The sequence below is a fragment of the Gigantopelta aegis genome, chromosome 9 (genome assembly GCF_016097555.1).
Source record: "Gigantopelta aegis isolate Gae_Host chromosome 9, Gae_host_genome, whole genome shotgun sequence".
NCBI classification, from domain to species: domain Eukaryota; kingdom Metazoa; phylum Mollusca; class Gastropoda; order Neomphalida; family Peltospiridae; genus Gigantopelta; species Gigantopelta aegis.
In genome coordinates this window covers 12,701,590-12,724,131 of record NC_054707.1, presented here as the reverse complement: position 1 = coordinate 12,724,131, position 22,542 = coordinate 12,701,590, and the positions used below count along the sequence as shown (strand labels likewise).

The window sequence follows — 22,542 nt, the reverse complement described above, 5'->3', positions numbered from 1 at the left end:
TACGACAACTAGTGTATATATATAAGAATAACACAGGGCAACTAGTGTATACAAGCTCAACATAGGGCAACTGGTGTATACAAGATCAACACAGGGCAACTAGTGTATACAAGATCAACATACGACAACTAGTGTATATATAAGAATAACACAGGGCATCTAGTGTGTGCAAGATCAACACAGAGCAACTAGTGTATACAAGCTCAACACAGGGCAACTAGTGTATACAAGCTCAACACAGAGCAACTAGTGTATACAAGCTCAACACAGGGCAACTAGTGTATACAAGATCAACATAGGACAACTAGTGTATATATAAGAATAACACAGGGCAACTAGTGTATACAGGCTCAACATAGGGCAACTAGTGTATACATGATTAACACAGGGCAACTAGTGTGTACAAGATTTCCACTGGTTAACTGGTGTATCAATACAGGATGGCTAGTTCAAACAAGATCAAAACAAGGCTATATAGTTATTAAAAAACCTGATATATTTTCAGGGTTTAGGCAAAAGCTCATAAAATATTAGCAATTTGGCGAATTTGTTAAGAAAATCTGTTGCCAAATTCAAGTTTCATTTAGCCAAACAGCAAAAATGGCGGTACATCTGTAAACAATAGATGATTTTTTAATTATCTTTTTTGGCGAATTAGTAATGAAATATATTTGCCAAATTTAACTTTTAATTTGGATTTGACGATTTGGCGAGCGACAGCTTAAACCCTCGTATATCAAAGGCCATGGTATGTGCTATCTTGTCTGTGGTATGGTGCATATAAAAGATCCCTTGATACTAATGGGAAAATGTTGCAGGTTTTCTCTCTAAAACTATATGTCAAAATTATCAAATGTTTGACATCCAATAGCCGATGATTAATAGATCAATGTGCTCTAGTGGTGTCGTTAAACAAAAACCCCACTTTATATACATGTGTTATATATAGGTCATTACACCAAACAGATACATGGTGATGTACATCTGTAGTTCATATAAGTAATTACAATTAATATAGATTCTGCCAAAAATACTTTTAATTAAGAATATTGCCAGGAATATGAACAATATACGAAGAGTTATATTTCCTTGTCTTACATAAGAGATTACTTTATAACTTACTCAACTACATTTAGTATTTACCTACAGAAGAAATAAAAACTTGTCATTTCTTAATTAAAATATTCTTAATCTTTGCTTCATATGAAAGACCAAGATATGATCTGTTAATGACATTTTTGCCATAAATATTAATGCCTTATAGACAGTTAAAACATTAAATATTAAAACATAAAGCGTTTGTAACTATTGGTCTGCACCACATAGTAACAATAGAAATGAAAAATGTTATAAATGTTTAAAATTATTTTGAGAACTCTTTGTCAAAATGTTATGAAGGATATATGCTAAACAAATAGGATAATAAATGTTGCACTAATATTGCTTTGGCTGATATCAAATTTAAGGTCGTCTTGACTTGATAAAACCAGCTGTTCCAGAGGTTACAGAGGAAAACTCAACACTGCAGAAGAAAAACATCATCCACTTATGTGATGTGTGGTGTGATGTTTGGGCTTTTTAAAAAAACATCTATAACTATAGTCCGTCCCATCCTCCCTACAATTTGTTTTCTTTTTGTAAATAATTTCAGTTTGGTTTGACATAAAAAGAAAAGTGAAATTGTTTTGGAAATAACAACGAAATACTATTTTTATGTGCAATTTAGAAAACAATCGGCTCAGAAATAAATAACTTGTAGTAAATTTCATAGTAAGAAAAAGGGCATTCCCTGTGAGACGGACTATTGATTTCTTGTAATTTTAGTGAAAGATTCTACCTTTTTTAATATTGTTAATAAATATAAATCTATTTTCTGGGTAAACATAAACACTGGTATCACACAGTGAAATAATAGTATTATGCAGAATATATATTACCCGTTTTATCAATAAGGATAAGACACATGAATGAATGAATGAATATTTAACGACGCTCCAAAACATGAAAATACATCGGCTATTGGGTGTCAAACAAAGATAAATACAGTGAAACCGGATCACACTGTCGACCTAATATTTATCTGATTGGGTGTAAAACAAAGGTAAATACAGTGAAACCGGATCACACTGTGGACCTAATATTTATCTGATTGGGTGTCAAACAAAGGTAAATACAGTGAAACCGGATCACACTGTGGACCTAATATTTATCTGATTGGGTGTCAAACAAAGGTAAATACAGTGAAACCGGATCACACTGTGGACCTAATATTTATCTGATTGGGTGTCAAACAAAGGTAAATACAGTGAAACCGGATCACACTGGACCTAATATTTATCTGATTGGGTGTCAAACAAAGGTAAATACAGTGAAACCGGATCACACTGTGGACCTAATATTTTTCTGATTGGGTGTCAAACAAAGGTAAATACAGTGAAACCGGATCATACTGTGGACCTAATATTTATCTGATTGGGTGTCAAACAAAGGTAAATACAGTGAAACCGGATCACACTGTGGACCTAATATTTATCTGATTGGGTGTCAAACAAAGGTAAATACAGTGAAACCGGATCACACTGTGGACCTAATATTTATCTGATTGGGTGTCAAACAAAGGTAAATACAGTGAAACCGGATCACACTGTGGACCTAATATTTATCTGATTGGGTGTCAAACAAAGGTAAATACAGTGAAACCGGATCACACTGTGGACCTAATATTTATCTGATTGGGTGTCAAACAAAGGTAAATACAGTGAAACCGGATCACACTGACCTAATATTTATCTGATTGGGTGTCAAACAAAGGTAAATACAGTGAAACCGGATCACACTGTGGACCTAATATTTATCTGATTATCTGATTGGGTGTCAAACAAAGGTAAATACAGTGAAACCGGATCACACTGTGGACCTAATATTTATCTGATTGGGTGTCAAACAAAGGTAAATACAGTGAAACCGGATCACACTGTGGACCTAATATTTATCTGATTGGGTGTCAAACAAAGGTAAATACAGTGAAACCGGATCACACTGGACCTAATATTTATCTGATTGGGTGTCAAACAAAGGTAAATACAGTGAAACCGGATCACACTGTGGACCTAATATTTATCTGATTGGGTGTCAAACAAAGGTAAATACAGTGAAACCGGATCACACTGTGGACCTAATATTTATCTGATTGGGTGTCAAACAAAGGTAAATACAATGAAACCGGATCACACTGTGGACCTAATATTTATCTGATTGGGTGTCAAACAAAGGTAAATACAGTGAAACTGATTGGGTGTCAAACAAAGGATCACACTGGACCTAATATTTATCTGATTGGGTGTCAAACAAAGGTAAATACAGTGAAACCGGATCACACTGTGGACCTAATATTTATCTGATTGGGTGTCAAACAAGTAAATACAGTGAAACCGGATCACACTGTGGACCTAATATTTATCTGATTGGGTGTCAAACAGGTAAATACAGTGAAACCGGATCACACTGTGGACCTAATATTTATCTGATTGGGTGTCAAACAGGTAAATACAGTGAAACCGGATCACACTGTGGACCTAATATTTATCTGATTGGGTGTCAAACAAAGGTAAATACAGTGAAACCGGATCACACTGGACCTAATATTTATCTGATTGGGTGTCAAACAAAGGTAAATACAGTGAAACCGGATCACACTGTGGACCTAATATTTTTCTGATTGGGTGTCAAACAAAGGTAAATACAGTGAAACCGGATCACACTGTGGACCTAATATTTATCTGATTGGGTGTCAAACAAAGGTAAATACAGTGAAACCGGATCACACTGTGGACCTAATATTTATCTGATTGGGTGTCAAACAAAGGTAAATACAGTGAAACCGGATCACACTGTGGACCTAATATTTATCTGATTGGGTGTCAAACAAAGGTAAATACAGTGAAACCAGATCACACTGGACCTAATATTTATCTGATTGGGTGTCAAACAAAGGTAAATACAGTGAAACCGGATCACACTGTGGACCTAATATTTATCTGATTGGGTGTCAAACAGGTAAATACAGTGAAACCGGATCACACTGTGGACCTAATATTTATCTGATTGGGTGTCAAACAGGTAAATACAGTGAAACCGGATCACACTGTGGACCTAATATTTATCTGATTGGGTGTCAAACAAAGGTAAATACAGTGAAACCGGATCACACTGGACCTAATATTTATCTGATTGGGTGTCAAACAAAGGTAAATACAGTGAAACCGGATCACACTGTGGACCTAATATTTATCTGATTGGGTGTCAAACAAAGGTAAATACAGTGAAACCGGATCACACTGTGGACCTAATATTTATCTGATTGGGTGTCAAACAAAGGTAAATACAGTGAAACCGGATCACACTGTGGACCTAATATTTATCTGATTGGGTGTCAAACAAAGGTAAATACAGTGAAACCGGATCACACTGTGGACCTAATATTTATCTGATTGGGTGTCAAACAAAGGTAAATACAGTGAAACCGGATCACACTGTGGACCTAATATTTATCTGATTGGGTGTCAAACAAAGGTAAATACAGTGAAACCGGATCACACTGTGGACCTAATATTTATCTGATTGGGTGTCAAACAAAGGTAAATACAGTGAAACCGGATCACACTGTGGACCTAATATTTATCTGATTGGGTGTCAAACAAAGGTAAATACAGTGAAACCGGATCACACTGTGAAACCGGACCTAATATTTATCTGATTGGGTGTCAAACAAAGGTAAATACAGTGAAACCGGATCACACTGTCGACTTAATATTTATCTGATTGGGTGTCAAACAAAGGTAAATACAGTGAAACCGGATCACACTGTGGACCTAATATTTATCTGATTGGGTGTCAAACAAAGGTAAATAACAGTGAAACCGGATCACACTGTGGACCTAATATTTATCTGATTGGGTGTCAAACAAAGGTAAATACAGTGAATACAGTAAATGCAGCAAGGCAAAGTATGACAAATATTTTGAAAAGTCACTAGCCACAGGGCTAGTGGGTTTGTGAAAACCGCTAGCCCACCAAGATAAAGCACTAGCCCAAATTCTTGATCAATTATAACTGGATTTTTATCTAATTTTTGTAAGATTACACATTTACGACTATAACAGTAAAATAAAACAAACACTTAAATTATGTTGTGTAACTTTCAGTTTTGTTGTGTTGTACGTTTGGTCTTTTGTCAAGTGTGAGCCATCGTCATTGTCCTGTTTTCACTTTTGCCCTCTCCCCCAGGGAAAATAATTGAGCTCATGATTGGTATCTAAACCCACTATCAAAATAATTAAATTTAAATTAGAGTACGGCAGTATGAACACGGTAATAGATGGTTCAGTGTATTTGGTAGTGGGTTATACATTAACATTTAGGGCCTACTATTTAGGTCGCCAGGAATGCTGATGCCAATTGCTCAAATACAGGGCATCATCCCGTGTCAGATCAGTATCAAAAGAATATAGCGGCGACATCTAATCCGTTGTTAATTGATGTACAAAAAAGGTATTATCTTGTAGCCTATCAGCAGCTGCGACACATTATCCAAACCATTACACGTAATAGGCCAAGCCGAGTCGTTGCATGTGCAGTTACCATTAAAGTAAATAGTTTTTCTGGTTGCCGATAACCATATGTAAGCGAAGTGTTAAATTAGAAAACAATAGGTAAATAAAACAAACACTGAAATTCAAAGCATGACTGGGGTTTACTTGATTGAGATTAACCTGTCGTCGCGATTGGTGATTTCCAAGTTCTTAGCCTAAAACATATGTGTGAGATTAACTACCACGTGACGTGTCCAACCAATCAAAACACGCATGTCATTAGATTTATTTCCTGTGCCAGAAACTTGAAAGGGAAAAGTAAACAATGCATGCTGTAACTGTGACGATGTAGAGATAGCATGTTACTGCAGTTTGCAGACCTAGTTCAAGTGGATTATTATTATATACTGATGGCATTGTTGATACTATTCGATGACAAACGTCACAATCAAATTTATTAAACGAAATTTCAGCTGAGAGAAAAAAACAAAACAAACATGATTGAGCGATAAAGAGAGGGGGTGGGAAACCACTAGCCCTGTGGGCTAGTGGTTTTGCGTTTCTCACTAGCCCGAACTTAAAAACCACTAGCCACGGGCGTTGGGCTAGCGGATTTGTCGAACTCTGAGCAAGGGATCTTTTACATGCAATTCCCCACAGACAGGAAAGCACATACCACAGCCTTTGACCGGTTGTGGTGCACTGGTTGGAATAAGAGAAAGTGACGAAGAATGATGTCACATGTAAATAATGATGTCAGCCTTGTTTTCGAATAACATTTGGAACATTTAGCATAGTTAATTTGTAAGACAATTTGTTGCCCTTACATAAAAGCAAAAGTACAAGCAGAAATAACTCATTTTTACTTGTTATTGGGAATACAAATTATACAGTAAAATAAATTTAAATGGTATAGCGGATAGTTAAGTTTTATTATATAGTAGTTAACCTTTAATAATCACACCACATGATGATTTATTTAGATGAATTTGGAAACAGAATTTAGATATATAGGTACCTTTCTTATTTCCCCATGTATTTTGTACATTCAAAATTACAAAAGAAAAAGTCATGACATGCATTGTACTTAACAAGGGGACGGGATGTAGGCCCAGTGGTACAGCGTTGGCTCAATGCGCGGTCAGTGTGGGATCGATCCCTGTGGGTGGGCCCATTGGGCTATTTCTTGTTACAGCCAGTGCACCACCACTACTACCCTGTCTGTGGGATGGTGCATATAAAAGATCCCTTGCTGCTAATCTGAAAGAGTAGCCAATGAAGTGGCGACACCGGGTTTCCTCTCTCAATATCTGTGTGGTCCTTAACCATATGACTGATACCATATAACCGTAAATAAAATGTTGAGTACGTCATTAAATAAAACATGTCTGTCTTTCTTTCTTTCTTGTACTTAACAATAGACAAACATAAATTCAAGGATTGTCTATCAAGAAATGACAGTCGATAGTTTACAGAATCATAGAGGCTATTATCATTGAGACTAAAGGTCAAACTTATTATTAACTTCCTATTCTATTGTATAACCAGCCATACCTGTAAGTGCATTAACAACTGATTGCCATCATTTTTCAGTCTATGCAAATGTAAACAAAAAAAACCCATTGTATGAATTGAAAATTTAACAGAATTACAAAACACTGTACAATTTCTGTATATGTAAACCTATATAACTCATGCTTCTTATGTGATTCTTGTTATGATTAAAGTGAAAGTTCACAATATTACAGTACACAATATCTAGTGATGAAGCCAGTACGATTTTTGTTGAGATTAATGTTCACAATATTGCAGTACTCAGTATCAATTGATACAGCTGGTATGATTCTTGTTGTGATTATATAAATTCACAATATTGCAATACCCAATATCAGTTGATACAGCTGGTACGATTCTCTTTGTGATTATATGAAGTTCACAATATTGCAGTACACAATATCAATTGTTACAGCCTGTATGATTCTTGTTATGATTAAGTGAAAGTTCACAATATTGCAGTACACAATATCAATTGATACCGCCGGTATGATTCTTGTTATGATTGAAGTCAAAGTTCACAATTATTGCAGTACAGAATATCAGTTGATACAGCTGGTATGATTCTTGTTATGATTAAAGTGAAAGTTCACAATATTGCAGTACACAATATCAACTGATACAGCTGGTATGATTCTTATTATGATTAAAGTAAAAGTTCACAATATTGCAGTACACAATCAACTGATACAGCTGGTATGATTCTTATTATGATTAAAGTGAAAGTTCACAATATTGCAGTACACAATATCAATTGACGGAGCCGGTACGAAGACAGGCGTTACAGATGTATTGGGATGAGACACAGCGTATCGACCGGCTGGCGATGAATCACAAATGGTTAATCAATATGAGCAGGCTTCGTCTGTGATGATCGTCTTGTGTTAAAAGGCGGACAGACGCTGGGACTTGTTGAATACCACTACGGACCATGTTGCACATGTCTGAACCACTGGTCCGCAATGACCAAGCGCGTCCACTGTTCATTGTGGTCAGGTTGCTATAGTTCTTGTGACTGGACCGTTTGACTTGCTTACTGTATCTTCATGCTGAGTCAGAAGTCATATAGGGTTTATGTGATGACTTTGGGTCATTTTCTAAATTAATGTGAGTTTTTGCTGTTTATAATCTTATATATATATCGCTCTTGTATGACGTAATAAGATTTTTTTAAATTATTAATTTTACTATTATTTATTTTTTATTATTATTATTGTTGTTATTAATTTATTTATTTATTTATTTATTTATAAATTTATTTATAAATTTATTTATTTATTTTTGTTATAAAATTTATGTAACAGTTGATTTTTAATCTGTTTCCAGGAACAAATTAAATATGTGGTGTTTATCTCCAAATATATTGCAGTGGTTTAAACGTTTTTACAAATATAGGATCATCAAACTTTGCATGCAAACCTTGGGACGGTGGTATGTATATATTTAGGTCACCACAATCTACTTTTGATGTACCTCAAACGTTTTGGTGAACGCTCTACTGACTGAGCTAGATCCCACACCTTCAGTAGAAGAAATAATTGTTTTACTTACACATATTTAATAACGCACCATTTGTATTTACGATTATATGGCATCAGACAAATTATATGGTTAACGACGACATTGGTAATAAGAGAGGAAATTATATACTTTTCAGTTAGCAGCAAGGGATCTTTTATATGTATCATCCCACAGACAGGAAAGTACATACCACAGCCTTCATTACACGACTTGTATGGAGAATTGAATTTAACAAGAAATTAGTACTACTTTTGTTTATTTTTTTTTGTATATCTGTAGGTTAAAGCAGAAAAAATATTTTGTTTTATACATGGACATCATGTGTATCAATATTTTGCAAGATATTGATCACATATTTTATTACCAAGTATTAGAGCTGTTTTGGTTTTTAAACAAATTTACATTGTGTAAAATGTATTATTAAAATGGTCTTCTAAAATATTCAGTTAAGTTTTTATCACTAATTTACTTTCACCTGGTATTTTCATTACATGTTTCATTTCATTACAACTTATTTTCGTGCTTATATCCAATTAAGGTTCAAGCATGCTGCCCTGGGCACACACTTCAGTTATCTGGGCTGTCAGTCTAGGACAGAGGGTTAGTTGTTAGTTGGATTGTGGTTACTGAGAGAGAAGAGCATGTAGTGGCCTTACACCTACCCATTGATCCTTTAAGAGCTTGCTCTGGGTTGGAGTCGGTACTGGGCTGCGAACCCTGTACCTACCAGCCTGTAGTCCAGTGGCTTAACCACTGCGCCACTGAGGCAGGTTCATTACATGAAATATGTGTTGTTTCTTGTCATGGACATGAGAAAATAACTCTTTAGCTTGAGATTTCTTAAAAGATCTTAAGAGTTGCATCCCTTGATTAGAAAAGAGTGAAAGGAAATGTTGGTTTTAGATAACATTTCTAATCATCAAAATCATCTTCAGTGATCAGTATGAATTATGTACTGTTCTTGCAAGGTAATTTTGTGTTTATTTCTGTGTAACTGATGTTTCTTATTTGAATTTACTTGGTGATGTATATATTTTGTTAGGGCAACCATAATATTTACGGCACCATTTTTATTACGACAAACTCTGTTGCAATTCATTAGCTGGTGAATACTAATCAGTGTAGTTGGTTCCCATCAATATACACTTTGTGTTTTCATTTTGGTGGCTACCATTTCAAGTACACATTTATGTAAGCCTGTTTTTATTTAATGTTCTGGTTGTGGTCTAACTTAGTCAATAGAGAACTCACCTAGAGTACTTGGGTCGAAGAGCTACCATTACAAGCACATATTTTTATATTCTATTTTTATTTAATGTTCTGGGTGTGGTCTAACTTGGTTCATAGAGAACTCACCTGAGATACTTGGGTTGAAGGACGGAACCACATTGGTAGACTTATTCTCTGTTTGTTTCTCTCCCCTCCCCGCCATTTCAACCAGTGCCTCACGACTGGTATATCAAAAGCCATGGTATGTGTGTCCTGTCTGCGGAAAAGTGTATATAAAAGATCCCTTGCTGCAAGTGGAAATTCATAATCTAGAGAGTTTCAGGTTTCAGTTGACTACATGTGACAGGAAACTCATGTTTGACTCCCAACAATTAAATCAGTGTTCTCTAGTGGTGGTGTTAAACAAAAATAAACTTTTGTATTTCATTCTCACAACAGTTCTCATCTTCATTGTATTCGGTCCAGTTTTTATCTTAGCGAGGTTATGTTTGTTCCAGAATTGATCATATTGGATAGGATGGACACAGTGTTTTTTTGGTTTATCTCCACCCATAAAATAAAATTACATTTAAACCATGTATGCGTAGAGAAGGAGAAAGAAAAAAATATTACAGTGTCTCCAGCCACCTGTGTATTATATTGACGATATATATATCCGGTACTCTTCAAAAAAAGAAACGCAAAAGGGTACAAATGGGTTATAACTCCGATTTTATGTTTCCTACCGGTTCATGCTTTGTGAATATAAGGTCATTGCATGTCCTAAACACATTCCCACGGTTACATTCGATAAAACGCAGCTACTGTACAATAAAGTTCCAAAATGTGAATATTCGCAAAAACGCAGCCACGTGCAAACCATGTCACCACTGCACGTGCGTTGTCTGCACGTGCAACATGAACACCGACAGTATAAAAGTGCAGGGTGTTCGCTTGCCTGGCCTCTGTATCTGGCCGACAGTTGACAATCCAGGACATGCCACGTCTCAGTGAACCGCAGAGAAACAATGCCATCGGCCGACTAGACGCAGGCGAATCCAGAACGGCCGTTGCCAGGGCATTCCATGTGTCCCCAAGCACCATCTCCAGACTGTGGGACCATTACCAGCAACATGGATCACACGTGACCTCCCTAGATCCGGTCGACCACGGGTCACTACCCCCCGGGCAGGACCGCTACATCCGGGTACGCCACCTTCGGGAACGATTGACTACTGCCACCTCCACAGCCGCAGCAATACCAGGTTTGCGCAGGATATCCGACCAGACCGTACGGAACCGCCTACGTGAGGTAGGAATTCGTGCCAGACGTCCAGTTCGAGGTGTCATCTTAACACCACAACACCGTCGACTCCGACTGCAGTGGTGCCAGATTCATCGACAATGGCCTCAACTGCGATGGAGACAGGTGTGGTTCAGTGACGAGTCCCGATTTCTGCTCCGACGTCATGATGGAAGATGTCGCGTGTATAGGCGTCGTGGTGAACGTTATGCGGCAAACTGCGTGCAGGAAGTGGACAGATTCGGCGGGGGTAGTGTCATGGTGTGGGCAGCCATCTCACACACTGGCAGAACTGACCTGGTCCACGTGCAGGGCAACCTGAATGCACAGGGCTACATTGACCAATCCTCCGGCCACACATCGTTCCAGTTATGGCCAACGCCAACGCAGTGTTCCAACATGACAATGCCAGGCCTCACACAGCACGTCTCACAACGGCTTTCCTGCAGAACAACAACATTAATGTCCTTCCTTGGCCATCGATATCACCGGATTTGAACCCAATTGAGCATCTATGGGACGAGTTGGACCGACACCTCCGACAGCGACAACCACAGCCCCAGACCCTGCCCGAGCTGGCAGCAGCCTTGCAGGCCGAGTGGGCCACCATCCCCCGGGACGTCATCCGTACTCTGGTTGCTTCAATGGGCAGGCGGTGCCAGGCAGTTGTCAACACACGCGGAGGCCACACCCGGTATTGACTCCAGATGACCTTGACCTTGGTGGTGTGTCCTATCACTTACTCACAATGGACTAGAGTGAATTGTGAACAATCCTGCAACATTTGGTAATTATCGGACTCACCATTCAATAATTAAATCAATTCTCCAAATGTTACGACAATGTGGTTTTGCGTTTCTTCTTTTGAAGAGTATGTATATATATATATATATATATATAGAATAGAAGGAAGGAAATGTTTCATTTAATGACACACTCAACACATTTTATTTACAGTTATATGGCGTCGGACATATGGTTAAGGAACACACAGATATTAAGGGAAGAGACCCACTGTCACCACTTCATGGGCTACTCTTTTCGATTAGCAGCAAGGGATCTTTTATATGCATCATCCCATAGACAGGAGAGCACATACCACAGTCTTTGATGTACCAGTTGTAGTGCACTGGCTGGAGCGAGAAATAGCACTGACAGGGATCGATCCCAAACTGACCGCACATTAAGCGAATGCTTTACCACTGGGTTACGTCTTGCCACCAGAATGATATAAATATTCCATCTAGCTCCATATATATTCAATTACGACTCTTAGCTAGGACATCTGTGTATTTTATTACTGAGAAAAGTTAAATGCATGTGACGTGAATGTATTATTCCGTCTATAATGGCTTATGTAGGCTTAACATGGTAATTTTCTTTAATATGGCTTTATTCGATTAATGAAAATTTCTGAATATTTTGCTTCACACACACACACACACACTCCAAGTCACCCCCTCCTCCCACCATGTCACACACCCCTTCCCTGACACCAGTGTTCGAGATTAAAGGAATCTCGATATCCCGGGGATACCAGATTTTAATTTTGGATACCAGACTTCAAGAATCCAGTATCCCACCGGGATACCGTATAATGTTGTGTTTTTTAATCCTGAATGTTTATTTTTTGTTAAACAATGTAAATCGTCATTTAGAGATGAAGTTAAGTGACAGTATTTTCGAGTTTATACCCAGTCTAATGCTACACTGGAGCAATAGCGGCATAGCAAAAGACTGCGATCCACTAAGCCGCTATTGCTTTTGTTGGGATGTTTCCTTTCAGTCTAAGTTTTCCTTAATTAGGCTTAGTAATTCTAAAGTCGATAAAAACACTGAAGAGGCAAGTAGCCATTATAAAATGTTTTCAACCAATACAGCCTTTTGTTTTATTTATTAAAATTAAAATTGGCTTACTATATTTGAATGTCAGGTAACCATATCCAAAAGTGGGATACTAAATTCTCAGGTTGGATACCAGATTTTGAAATGTTAGTATCCAGCTGGGATACTGCCCCAAATGTTTAAATCTCAAACACTGTATCATCCCTCTATGTCACACCTCACTATATAAATGTTCACTTGTGGAATAACCCATCTTTTATTTTCCTTAGTATCCTCATTTTTATCTTGTTCCAACCAGTGCACCATGACTGGTATATCAAAGGCCATGATATGTACTATCCTGTCTATGGGATGGTACATATAAAAGATCCCTTGCTGCTAATCGAATAGGATAGCCCATGAAGTGGCGACAGCCATATAACTGTAAATGAAATGTGTTGAGTGCATCATTAAATAAACCATTTCCTTCGTTTTATGTTCATGACTGGTACATCAAAGGCCATGGTATGTGCTAGCCTGTCTATGAGATGGTGCATATAAAAGATCCCTTGCTGCTAATCGAAAAGAGTAGCCCATGAAGTGGCAACAGCGGGTTTCCTCCCTCAATATCTGTGTGGTCCTTAACCATATGTCCGATGCCATATAACTTTAAATAAAATGTGTTGAACGCATTGTTAAATAAAACATTTCCTTCCTTCTATGTTGTTTTCCCTTGACTGTCACAAGTTATTCCATTCACTGTCATGTTATAGACATGTAATGTCTGTGATATTTTGAAAGGTGACGATACACACATGTACACGTCTTTAGTAATGTGTTGTTTTTACCATGCACTCACCTGTTTTCTTTATCCATGTTTTTTCTAACAATATAGAAAACGTTGTCCTGTGTGTATATATACAGTGTAGCTTGTCTTGTATAATCGCCTGTGTGACACACAGTAAGACAGAACTATTATATACATCCTGTCGTCTGATGTGACGACACTGCCAGAGCTGTGAGTGTCTGGGAAACAGCTGTCTTCGTCTTGGGGTGGGAATCTGCGTACGTTTAGCCAAGTCAGCAGTTTATACAGACAGAAACTTCAGAAACCTAAACTCGCCTATTTCCTGTCAGTCACTGGAGAACAGTGTGTGTGTGGAACAGTACCAAGGATTACAGTGGATTGTGTAACAGTGTACACAACACTGGATTCTCTTTGTGAATTGGTTTTGGATATTACAGCAAAGAACTTCACTAGTTTACTAGTTTATGCGGCTGTAACTGTGTCTTTGAAATAATGTGGAGGACAGTTTGGCTAGTTTCGATTGCCGTCAGTTAAAATGGATATAACAAAAGCAAGATGATCGGTCTACTTTACCAGTTTAGTATTCTGGGACCAAATTCACTAAACTCTCGCAACTTTGTGATATCACAGTGCAATGCAAAAAGACTTGCAAAGAGGATTCTTTGTTGTCTAGCAGAGCCTAATAGACCTTTGTGAATTAGGTCCCTGATTGTTATTGACAGCAAGTTAGTCTGTGTCAATTTAATCTATGGCTACCTGTATTTATCTACCCTATATTGTTTTCCACACTTGGTTGAGCAAGCAACAAGTAATTTTTTATATTCACTTTCCAATAAGCCGGACAGTACATACATGTACCTTTGATGTATCAGTCATGTGGAACTTGATGGGAGGAGGGAACAAAATCCACTGAGGGTGATTGATGCTCTAACCCCCATGACTGTCTATGGGAAAGTGCATATAAAAGATCCCTTGCTGCTAATGGAACACCGTAGAGAGGCCCGCTCAATTGCTCAAATCACCTTCAAACCCTTTCGGCCGAGCAGTCAAAATTACCTTTTGGTTTAATTTTAGAGTCCAGACATGTTTGGATGCAGTTATTCTCTGTAGACTTAGGTTTTTGACAGGTTTAACCAAGGAATCAAACTTCAGCCAGTTACAGCTTGGCTACCACTTGGTGTCTACTAGTCGGTCCGTGCTTTCGCTGGACTTTACTAAATGGCTTTTTTCAAATTCCGCCCACCTCAAACTCAATCCCCTCTCCTGCCCCGGAATTGGTCACTGGCGAAGTCAGAGGCTAAATCCGAGGTGGGCATGCCTGAACCTCTGTGGATGTGGGCACGTAAATAGAAAGAAAGAAGTGTTTTATTTAACGACGCACTCAACACATTTTATTTACAGTTATATGGCGTCAGACATATGGTTAAGGACCACACAGATTTTGAGAGGAAACCCGCTGTCGCCACTACATGGACTACTCTTCCGATTGGCAGCAAGGGATCTTTTATTTGCGCTTCCCACAGGCAGGATAGCACAAACCATGGCCTTTGTTGAACCAGTTATGGATCACTGGTCGGTGGAAGTGGTTTACACCTACCCATTGAGCCTTGTGGAGCACTCACTCAGGGTTTGGAGTCGGTATCTGGATTAAAAATCCCATGCCTCGACTGGGATCCGATCCCAGTACCTACCAGCCTGTAGACCGATGGCCTGCCACGACGCCACCGAGGCCGGTCACGTAAATAGAGTTCCCAATCCCAGTCCCAATCCGTAGAGAGTGTTCTCTGAAGTCAGTGTGTCTGTACAGTATTACGAAATGTTTGACATCCAATAGCTGTTGATCAGTGACCGGAAATCAATGTGCTCTTGTGTTAACTAAAACAAACAACTTTACAATTCTAAGGCAAGCACTGTTCCACTGTGCTGTATTCGATGACACCTAAAAGATATTTGAGGATATCTGTATTTTCCTAATGAAACAGTGGGTCACAGTGGGGCATTGATGTATGTATGTTGTTAAGTGATTTGTTTTAGTAGAAAGTACAACTAGAAATCAATGTATGAACTATGCTTGTAATACCTGACATTTTTCACATGTTAAGATTTGTTTATTGTAGGATGGAATATGAAGATTACCAGACAGAATGACTGCAGCATTTTTTACATGTTAAGTTTTGTTTATTGTAGGATGGAAGATGACGACTACCGGACAGAAAGTGAGTTTGAGGCGGACAGTGACCATGAAGACGATGACCACGAAGTCGGAGGCTGGCTCGGACACTTTGAGTCCACCGCCGTGAGTACCACTTTAATTACTCCCTAATTATCATGTCATTCTAATTAAGTTCAGTTTTGTTTTCATGCTGAAAATAGCCTACATCTACTTGTCCAGGGCCCCGTTTTACAAAGCGATCTTAGCTCTAAGATCACCGTAATTTCATTTATTTCATTTCAACTGATTTTCGTGCTTATATCCAATTAAGGTTCAAGCACACTGTCCTGGGCATATACCTCAGCTATCTGGGCTGGCTGTCCGGGACAGTGGGTTAGTTGTTAGTTGGTTAGTGGTTAGTAAGAGAGAAGAGGGTGTAGTGGCCTTACACCTACCCATGCATTGAGCCCTTTAGAACTTGCTCTGGGTTGGAGCCGGTACCGGGCTGCGAACCCTGTACCTACCAGCCTGTAGTCCGATGGCTTAACCACTGTGCCACTGAGGCCAGTGATCACCTTAAGTGCATATCTAACTCATGCACTTAAGGTAATCATAGAGCTAAGATCACTTCATAAAACGGAGCCCTGGTACATGTGTATATTAGATTTTAATTATGTTTTCATTTTATTAGTAAAAACTAGCCTACACTCTCCTGGTTATCTCACTGCATACCTAGTCCACAATGTGTTCCAAAGTATCAGAAATACTGGCAACACCCACCCCTATTTACTAAGCATCACATATAATATACTACCTGTATGTGTCTGTTAAATATGGGGATTATTTTAGGATTCCGCCAGATATTTCGATACTCCATCTCATAAGCTTACCCTTCTGACTCTTAATTCTGGGATTCATTGAAGCACAGAATCCTATTACATTTGCAGCCTGTAGATGAACCTAATCTAATAGGCATGTTATTATAGTTTTCTCCTGTAGTTTTCAGGTGTAGATTATTTTTCAAGAATCTACAACTGTGAAACAATTCAATTTTTTTTATGTGTTCAAGTCAGAGATTCAAACCCACTACTGACAGAACTTATTCGTTATAAACAAATACAAGGCTTTAATCCACAAGGCCAAACATCTGCATCATGAAGTAAATATGTAATTTAAGCCTTATAAACGTGATACTAGTAATCAGTGTTTCTGCCAGAAATAACTATTTGGGTATGGCGCTATGGAATTGAATGCAACTATAGTCAACAGGCAGGGGTATGGGGGCCTTCCCCAGACAGAAAATGGGATATGGTTAAGGTTAGGAAAATCATACAGTAATTTAATATAAGAGTAATTAATTTTGTCAAAAGGTTAACTTTAAAAAAAGAAATCTGCAAAAACATTTGGGTATGGCTCCATATACATTTTACCCTCTGGCAGAAACCCTGGTAATGATAATGTATTCTGGTGGAACACAGCGAAGATTGTCGGAAACTTAAATTGGAAATGAGAGATTACACGTTTAGCATGTTCATCACCCTTAATGTCAGCTACATGTATCCACTGCTGAGGATTTCCTGACAGAATTGTTCAGGTTAGGTCCGAAAGGATCCTCTGGGTTTGGGTTATTAGTTTTGTAAATATTATTTGTCATTTTAACCAATATTTTGATTAAAAAAAGATAAAATAGTAGCTAATTTAGCAGTAATATAGGGGCGAGTTAATTATTTTTCATGAGTCTACACTTCTGTGTATTCTGCAACTTAATCCATTAAGCTGGAGAATACTTCTTAAGTGTAGATTCATGAAAAATAATTAACTCACCCCAAACAGGGTTCATGAATTATTTTTCATGAATCTACACCCCTTTCGTACATTCTCCATGACTTCTTACTAGCAATTGGTCTAGGATCGGCCCCCGTCGGTGGCCCCATTGGGCTATTTCTTGTTCTAGCCAGTGCTCCACAACTGGTATAACAAAGACTGTGGTATGTACTATCCTGTCTGTAGGATGGTGCATATAAAAAATCCCTTGCTGCTAATCGAAAAGAGTAGCCCTTGAAATGACGACAGCAGGTTTCATCTCTCAATATCTGTGTGGTCCTTGACCATATGTCCGACACCATATAACCCTAAATAAAAGGTGTTGAATGCATTGTTAAATAAAACATTTCCTTACTTCCTTCTTACTAGCAAGAGCACCGACTTCATAACTACATGTAATCATATAACAGAGACACAAGTAGCTGTGTCTTCTAGAAATAAAGTCGTCTGACTTGTCTCCCTTGGTTCAGGCTCTAAAGGAGTCTTGAGTTTTGAGAATGGAAAACATCTTGTTTAAAAACAGTGGCTATTAGGTGACAGGCTTTCTGCCAGAAAATTATTTGAGGGTATGTAATAAAACCAACAGATCATAAGTGCTCCTACTAGGTGGTTATGGGTTTAAAATCATTTTTAATTAGATGCTGCATTTCTAGTACTTTGACCAATTTTAAACAGCAGTTCTCTTACTATAATCTGTCTAAAAATTGTAAAAATGTATCTACTAAGTACCATGTTTTTATGGTACATAAGTTTACCCTTTGTACCTTCTGGCCGATGATTAATTAATCAATGTGCTCTAGTGGTGTTGTTAAACAAAAACATTTTTTGTACCCTCTTGCAGAAACCTTGGGCAGCTACCTTACTATATAAATCTTCACAGTTGGTCTATAGAGAAGGAAGGAAGGAAATGTTTTATTTAACAATGCACTCAACATATTTTATTTACGCTTATATGGTGTCAGACATATGGTTAAGGACCACACAGATATAGACAGGAAACCCACTTCACCACTTCATGGACTACTCTTTTCGATTAGCAGCAATCTTTTATATGCACCATCCCACAGACAGGATAGTACATACCACAGCCTTTGTTACACCAGTTGTGGAGCAATGGCTGGAACGAGAAATAGCCCAATGGGGCCACCGATGGGGTCTATAGAGAATGCCAATCATAGTCATACACATAGATTACCCCTGAGGATTGGTAAGAGTATCCTACGTGTACAAGTATATGGTGACAGCAGGTTTCATCACTCACTCACTTGACCTATGGGTAAACGTAAGATATCACAGTTACCTTATATCTGACACCCCGTAGCGGCAGTTCATTATGTGATAGGGCGTCAAACAAACAAGTCTTTAACTTTCTATTAAAGGAATATTTTGTAACTCTCTATTAAAGGAATATTTTGTAACTTTCTATTAAAGGAATATTTTGTAACTTTCTATTAAAGGAATGTTTTGTAACTTTCTATTAAAGGAATGTTTTGTAACTTTCTATTAAAGGAATGTTTTGTAACTTTCTATTAAAGGAATGTTTTGTAAATTGTTCTTGGTGGGGCAGGACGTAGCCCATTGGTATAAAGTGCTCGCCTGGTTGGTGGGTCCATTTGGCTATTTCCCATTCCAGCCTGTACACCATGGCTCATTGGTATAAAGTGCTCGCCTGGTTGGTGGGTCCATTTGGCTATTTCCCATTCCAGCCTGTACACCATGGCTCATTGGTATAAAGTGCTCGCCTGGTTGGTGGGTCCATTTGGCTATTTCCCATTCCAGCCTGTACACCATGGCTCATTGGTATAAAGTGCTCGCCTGGTGGTGGTTCATTTGGCTATATCCCATTCCAGCCTGTGGCTCATTTGTGCTATTTCCCATTCCAGCCTGTACACCATGGCTCATTGGTATAAAGTGCTCGCCTGGTTGGTGGGTCCATTTGGCTATTTCCCATTCCAGCCTGTACACCATGGCTCATTGGTATAAAGTGCTCGCCTGGTTGGTGGGTTCATTTGGCTATATCCCATTCCAGCCTGTACACCATGGCTCATTGGTATAAAGTGCTCGCCTGGTTGGTGGGTTCATTTGGCTATATCCCATTCCAGCCTGTACACCATGGCTCATTGGTATAAAGTGCTCGCCTGGTTGGTGGTCCATTTGGCTATTTCCCATTCCAGCCTGTACACCATGGCTCATTGGTATAAAGTGCTCGCTCATTTGGCTATATCCCATTCCAGCCTGTACACCATGGCTCATTGGTATAAAGTGCTCGCCTGGTTGGTGGGTCCATTTGGCTATTTCCCATTCCAGCCTGTACACCATGGCTCATTGGTATAAAGTGCTCGCCTGGTTGGTGGGTCCATTTGGCTATTTCCCATTCCAGCCTGTACACCATGGCTCATTGGTATAAAGTGCTCGCCTGGTTGGTGGGTTCATTTGGCTATATCCCATTCCAGCCTGTACACCATGGCTCATTGGTATAAAGTGCTCGCCTGGTTGGTGGGTTCATTTGGCTATATCCCATTCCAGCCTGTACACCATGGCTCATTGGTATAAAGTGCTCGCCTGGTTGGTGGGTCCATTTGGCTATTTCCCATTCCAGCCTGTACACCATGGCTCATTGGTATAAAGTGCTCGCCTGGTTGGTGGGTTCATTTGGCTATATCCCATTCCAGCCTGTACACCATGGCTCATTGGTATAAAGTGCTCGCCTGGTTGGTGGGTTCATTTGGCTATTTCCCATTCCAGCCTGTACACCATGGCTCATTGGTATAAAGTGCTCGCCTGGTTGGTGGGTCCATTTGGCTATTTCCCATTCCAGCCTGTACACCATGGCTCATTGGTAAAAGTGCTCGCCTGGTTGGTGGGTCCATTTGGCTATGGTTCATTGGTATAAAGTGCTCGCCTGGTTGGTGGGTCCATTTGGCTATTTCCCATTCCAGCCTGTACACCATGGCTCATATATCAAAGGCTGTGATATGTGCTATCTTGTCTGTAGGATGGTGCAAAGATTCCTTGCTACTAATGGAAAAATATTGTGGGTTTTCTCTCTTTAGACTAACTGTCAGAATTACTAAATGTTTGACATCCAATAGTCGATGATTAATAAATCAATGGGCTCTCGTGATGTCGTTAAACAAAACAAACTTTAACTTTTTAACTTTGATTGTTGTTTGTATCTAATGCTGTGATGCAATTTTTATGAATTTGTATATTTTGCATTTTCTTGCTCCAAGCTGTTAGTGATACAGAAACTATGATACAGAAAACAGGAAACTGAAACACTCAGAATTTGTCAGCAGATTCAGGTTAGGGAAACTTCTCAAGTATTACAAGTAGACTTTAGTCATGAAAGCAAATTAATGATACGTCACGATAGGTCTGAAACAAGCAATATTTTCTAGAACATGTGACCAAGAGTGATGTGCTCTTGTACACAGTAAGTTAAATATTTAAGTCAACACTATTTTAAGGTAAGGACATTTGGAAGTGTCTCTCTTCTTTTCCTTGTTGAGTTATTACACACTTGAAGCTGTTCTGAAAACTCAGCGTTTCGTTTGCTGTATAACTTAACCTTTCATTTTCCGAATGACTCCTGCCAAGGTCCTTGTTAGCATGATCAGTATTTTGTCCTTTCTTTTCTCTCCTTTTATTGCATATTCGTATATAATGAATGTTTAATGACACCCCAGCACACAAAATGCTATATTGGCATTGGTTGGCATATCCATAGTAGTACAGAAAACTTTTTTATATAAAGATAACAATAGTTAACTTTAGATTTGTTAATTGGAGTTGTTTGTTATGTTGAATTACAGGTACTGTTGGGCGTTAGATTACATATGAAGTCATTGCTTTCACAAGATTTGGCAGTCTTATCTAATAAACATTGCATGATCATGTATAGTCATCAGGAATCAAAATGACGTTTCCCACATGTCAGATATTGGATATATTTATCAAGACCTTGTGGCAGTGTCAGATTTCCTTCATTTATGATTGGTGGTTCATTTCACACGTCTGATTTCAGTTTTTAAAAACACCAGAATAAATGACACTTGAGATATTTGACATAATTGTTCAAGTGACCATGAACTTCAGTTTCACAGCCTCTTTGTTATTTTGTCCAAATAATTTGCTGCAGTCAAACCTCTCTAAACTTACCTTTGTTTGGCACCTAATAGCTGATATGCATTTTTGTGCTGGGGTGTCATTAAACATTCATTCATTCTTTTTGGGCGGGATTTAGCTCAGTCGGTTGAATGCGCGCTTGAAGTGCTTACGTCGCAGGATCAAACCACCTCGGTGGATCCATTCAACTGATTGGGGTTTTTCTTGTTCAACCAGTGCACCGGAACTGGACAAAGGTTGTGGTATGTGCTTTCCTGTCTGTGGGAATGTGCATATAAAAGATCCCTTGCTGCATGAGAAAAAAATGTAGCAGGTTTCCTCTGATGACTATGAGTCAGAATTACCAAATGTTAGACATCCAATAGCCGATGATTAATGAATCAATGTGATCCAGTGGTGTCGTTAAACAAAACAAACTTCATTCATTCTTTCCTCTCTAAGTCAGATACCCATGGCACCAAGTAAAAAAAATCCAGTTTTAAAGGGTATCCAGTTTAGAAAGGATATTTAAAAAGGGACTATGAAAAATGTCCAATGTTGAGGTAATTCCAGTTTACAGAGGGTCTGGTTTTGAGGGGTTTCACTGTGGTACAAACTGACCTGCATTACACAAACACCAGGATTGGCA

General features: G+C 38.6%; 1 protein-coding gene across 1 annotated transcript in view; it reads left to right on the top strand.

Moving 5' to 3' along the window:
- LOC121381277 (ras-associated and pleckstrin homology domains-containing protein 1-like) overlaps window positions 1-22,542 on the top strand; it is a 175,986-nt gene that overhangs the window by 57,882 nt on the left and 95,562 nt on the right. Inside the window, exon 2 of the mRNA XM_041510522.1 lies at window positions 15,998-16,106. Coding sequence (XP_041366456.1) covers window positions 15,999-16,106 — 108 coding nt within the window. The 5' untranslated portion in view covers window position 15,998. The remainder of the gene's footprint in view (window positions 1-15,997; window positions 16,107-22,542) is intronic.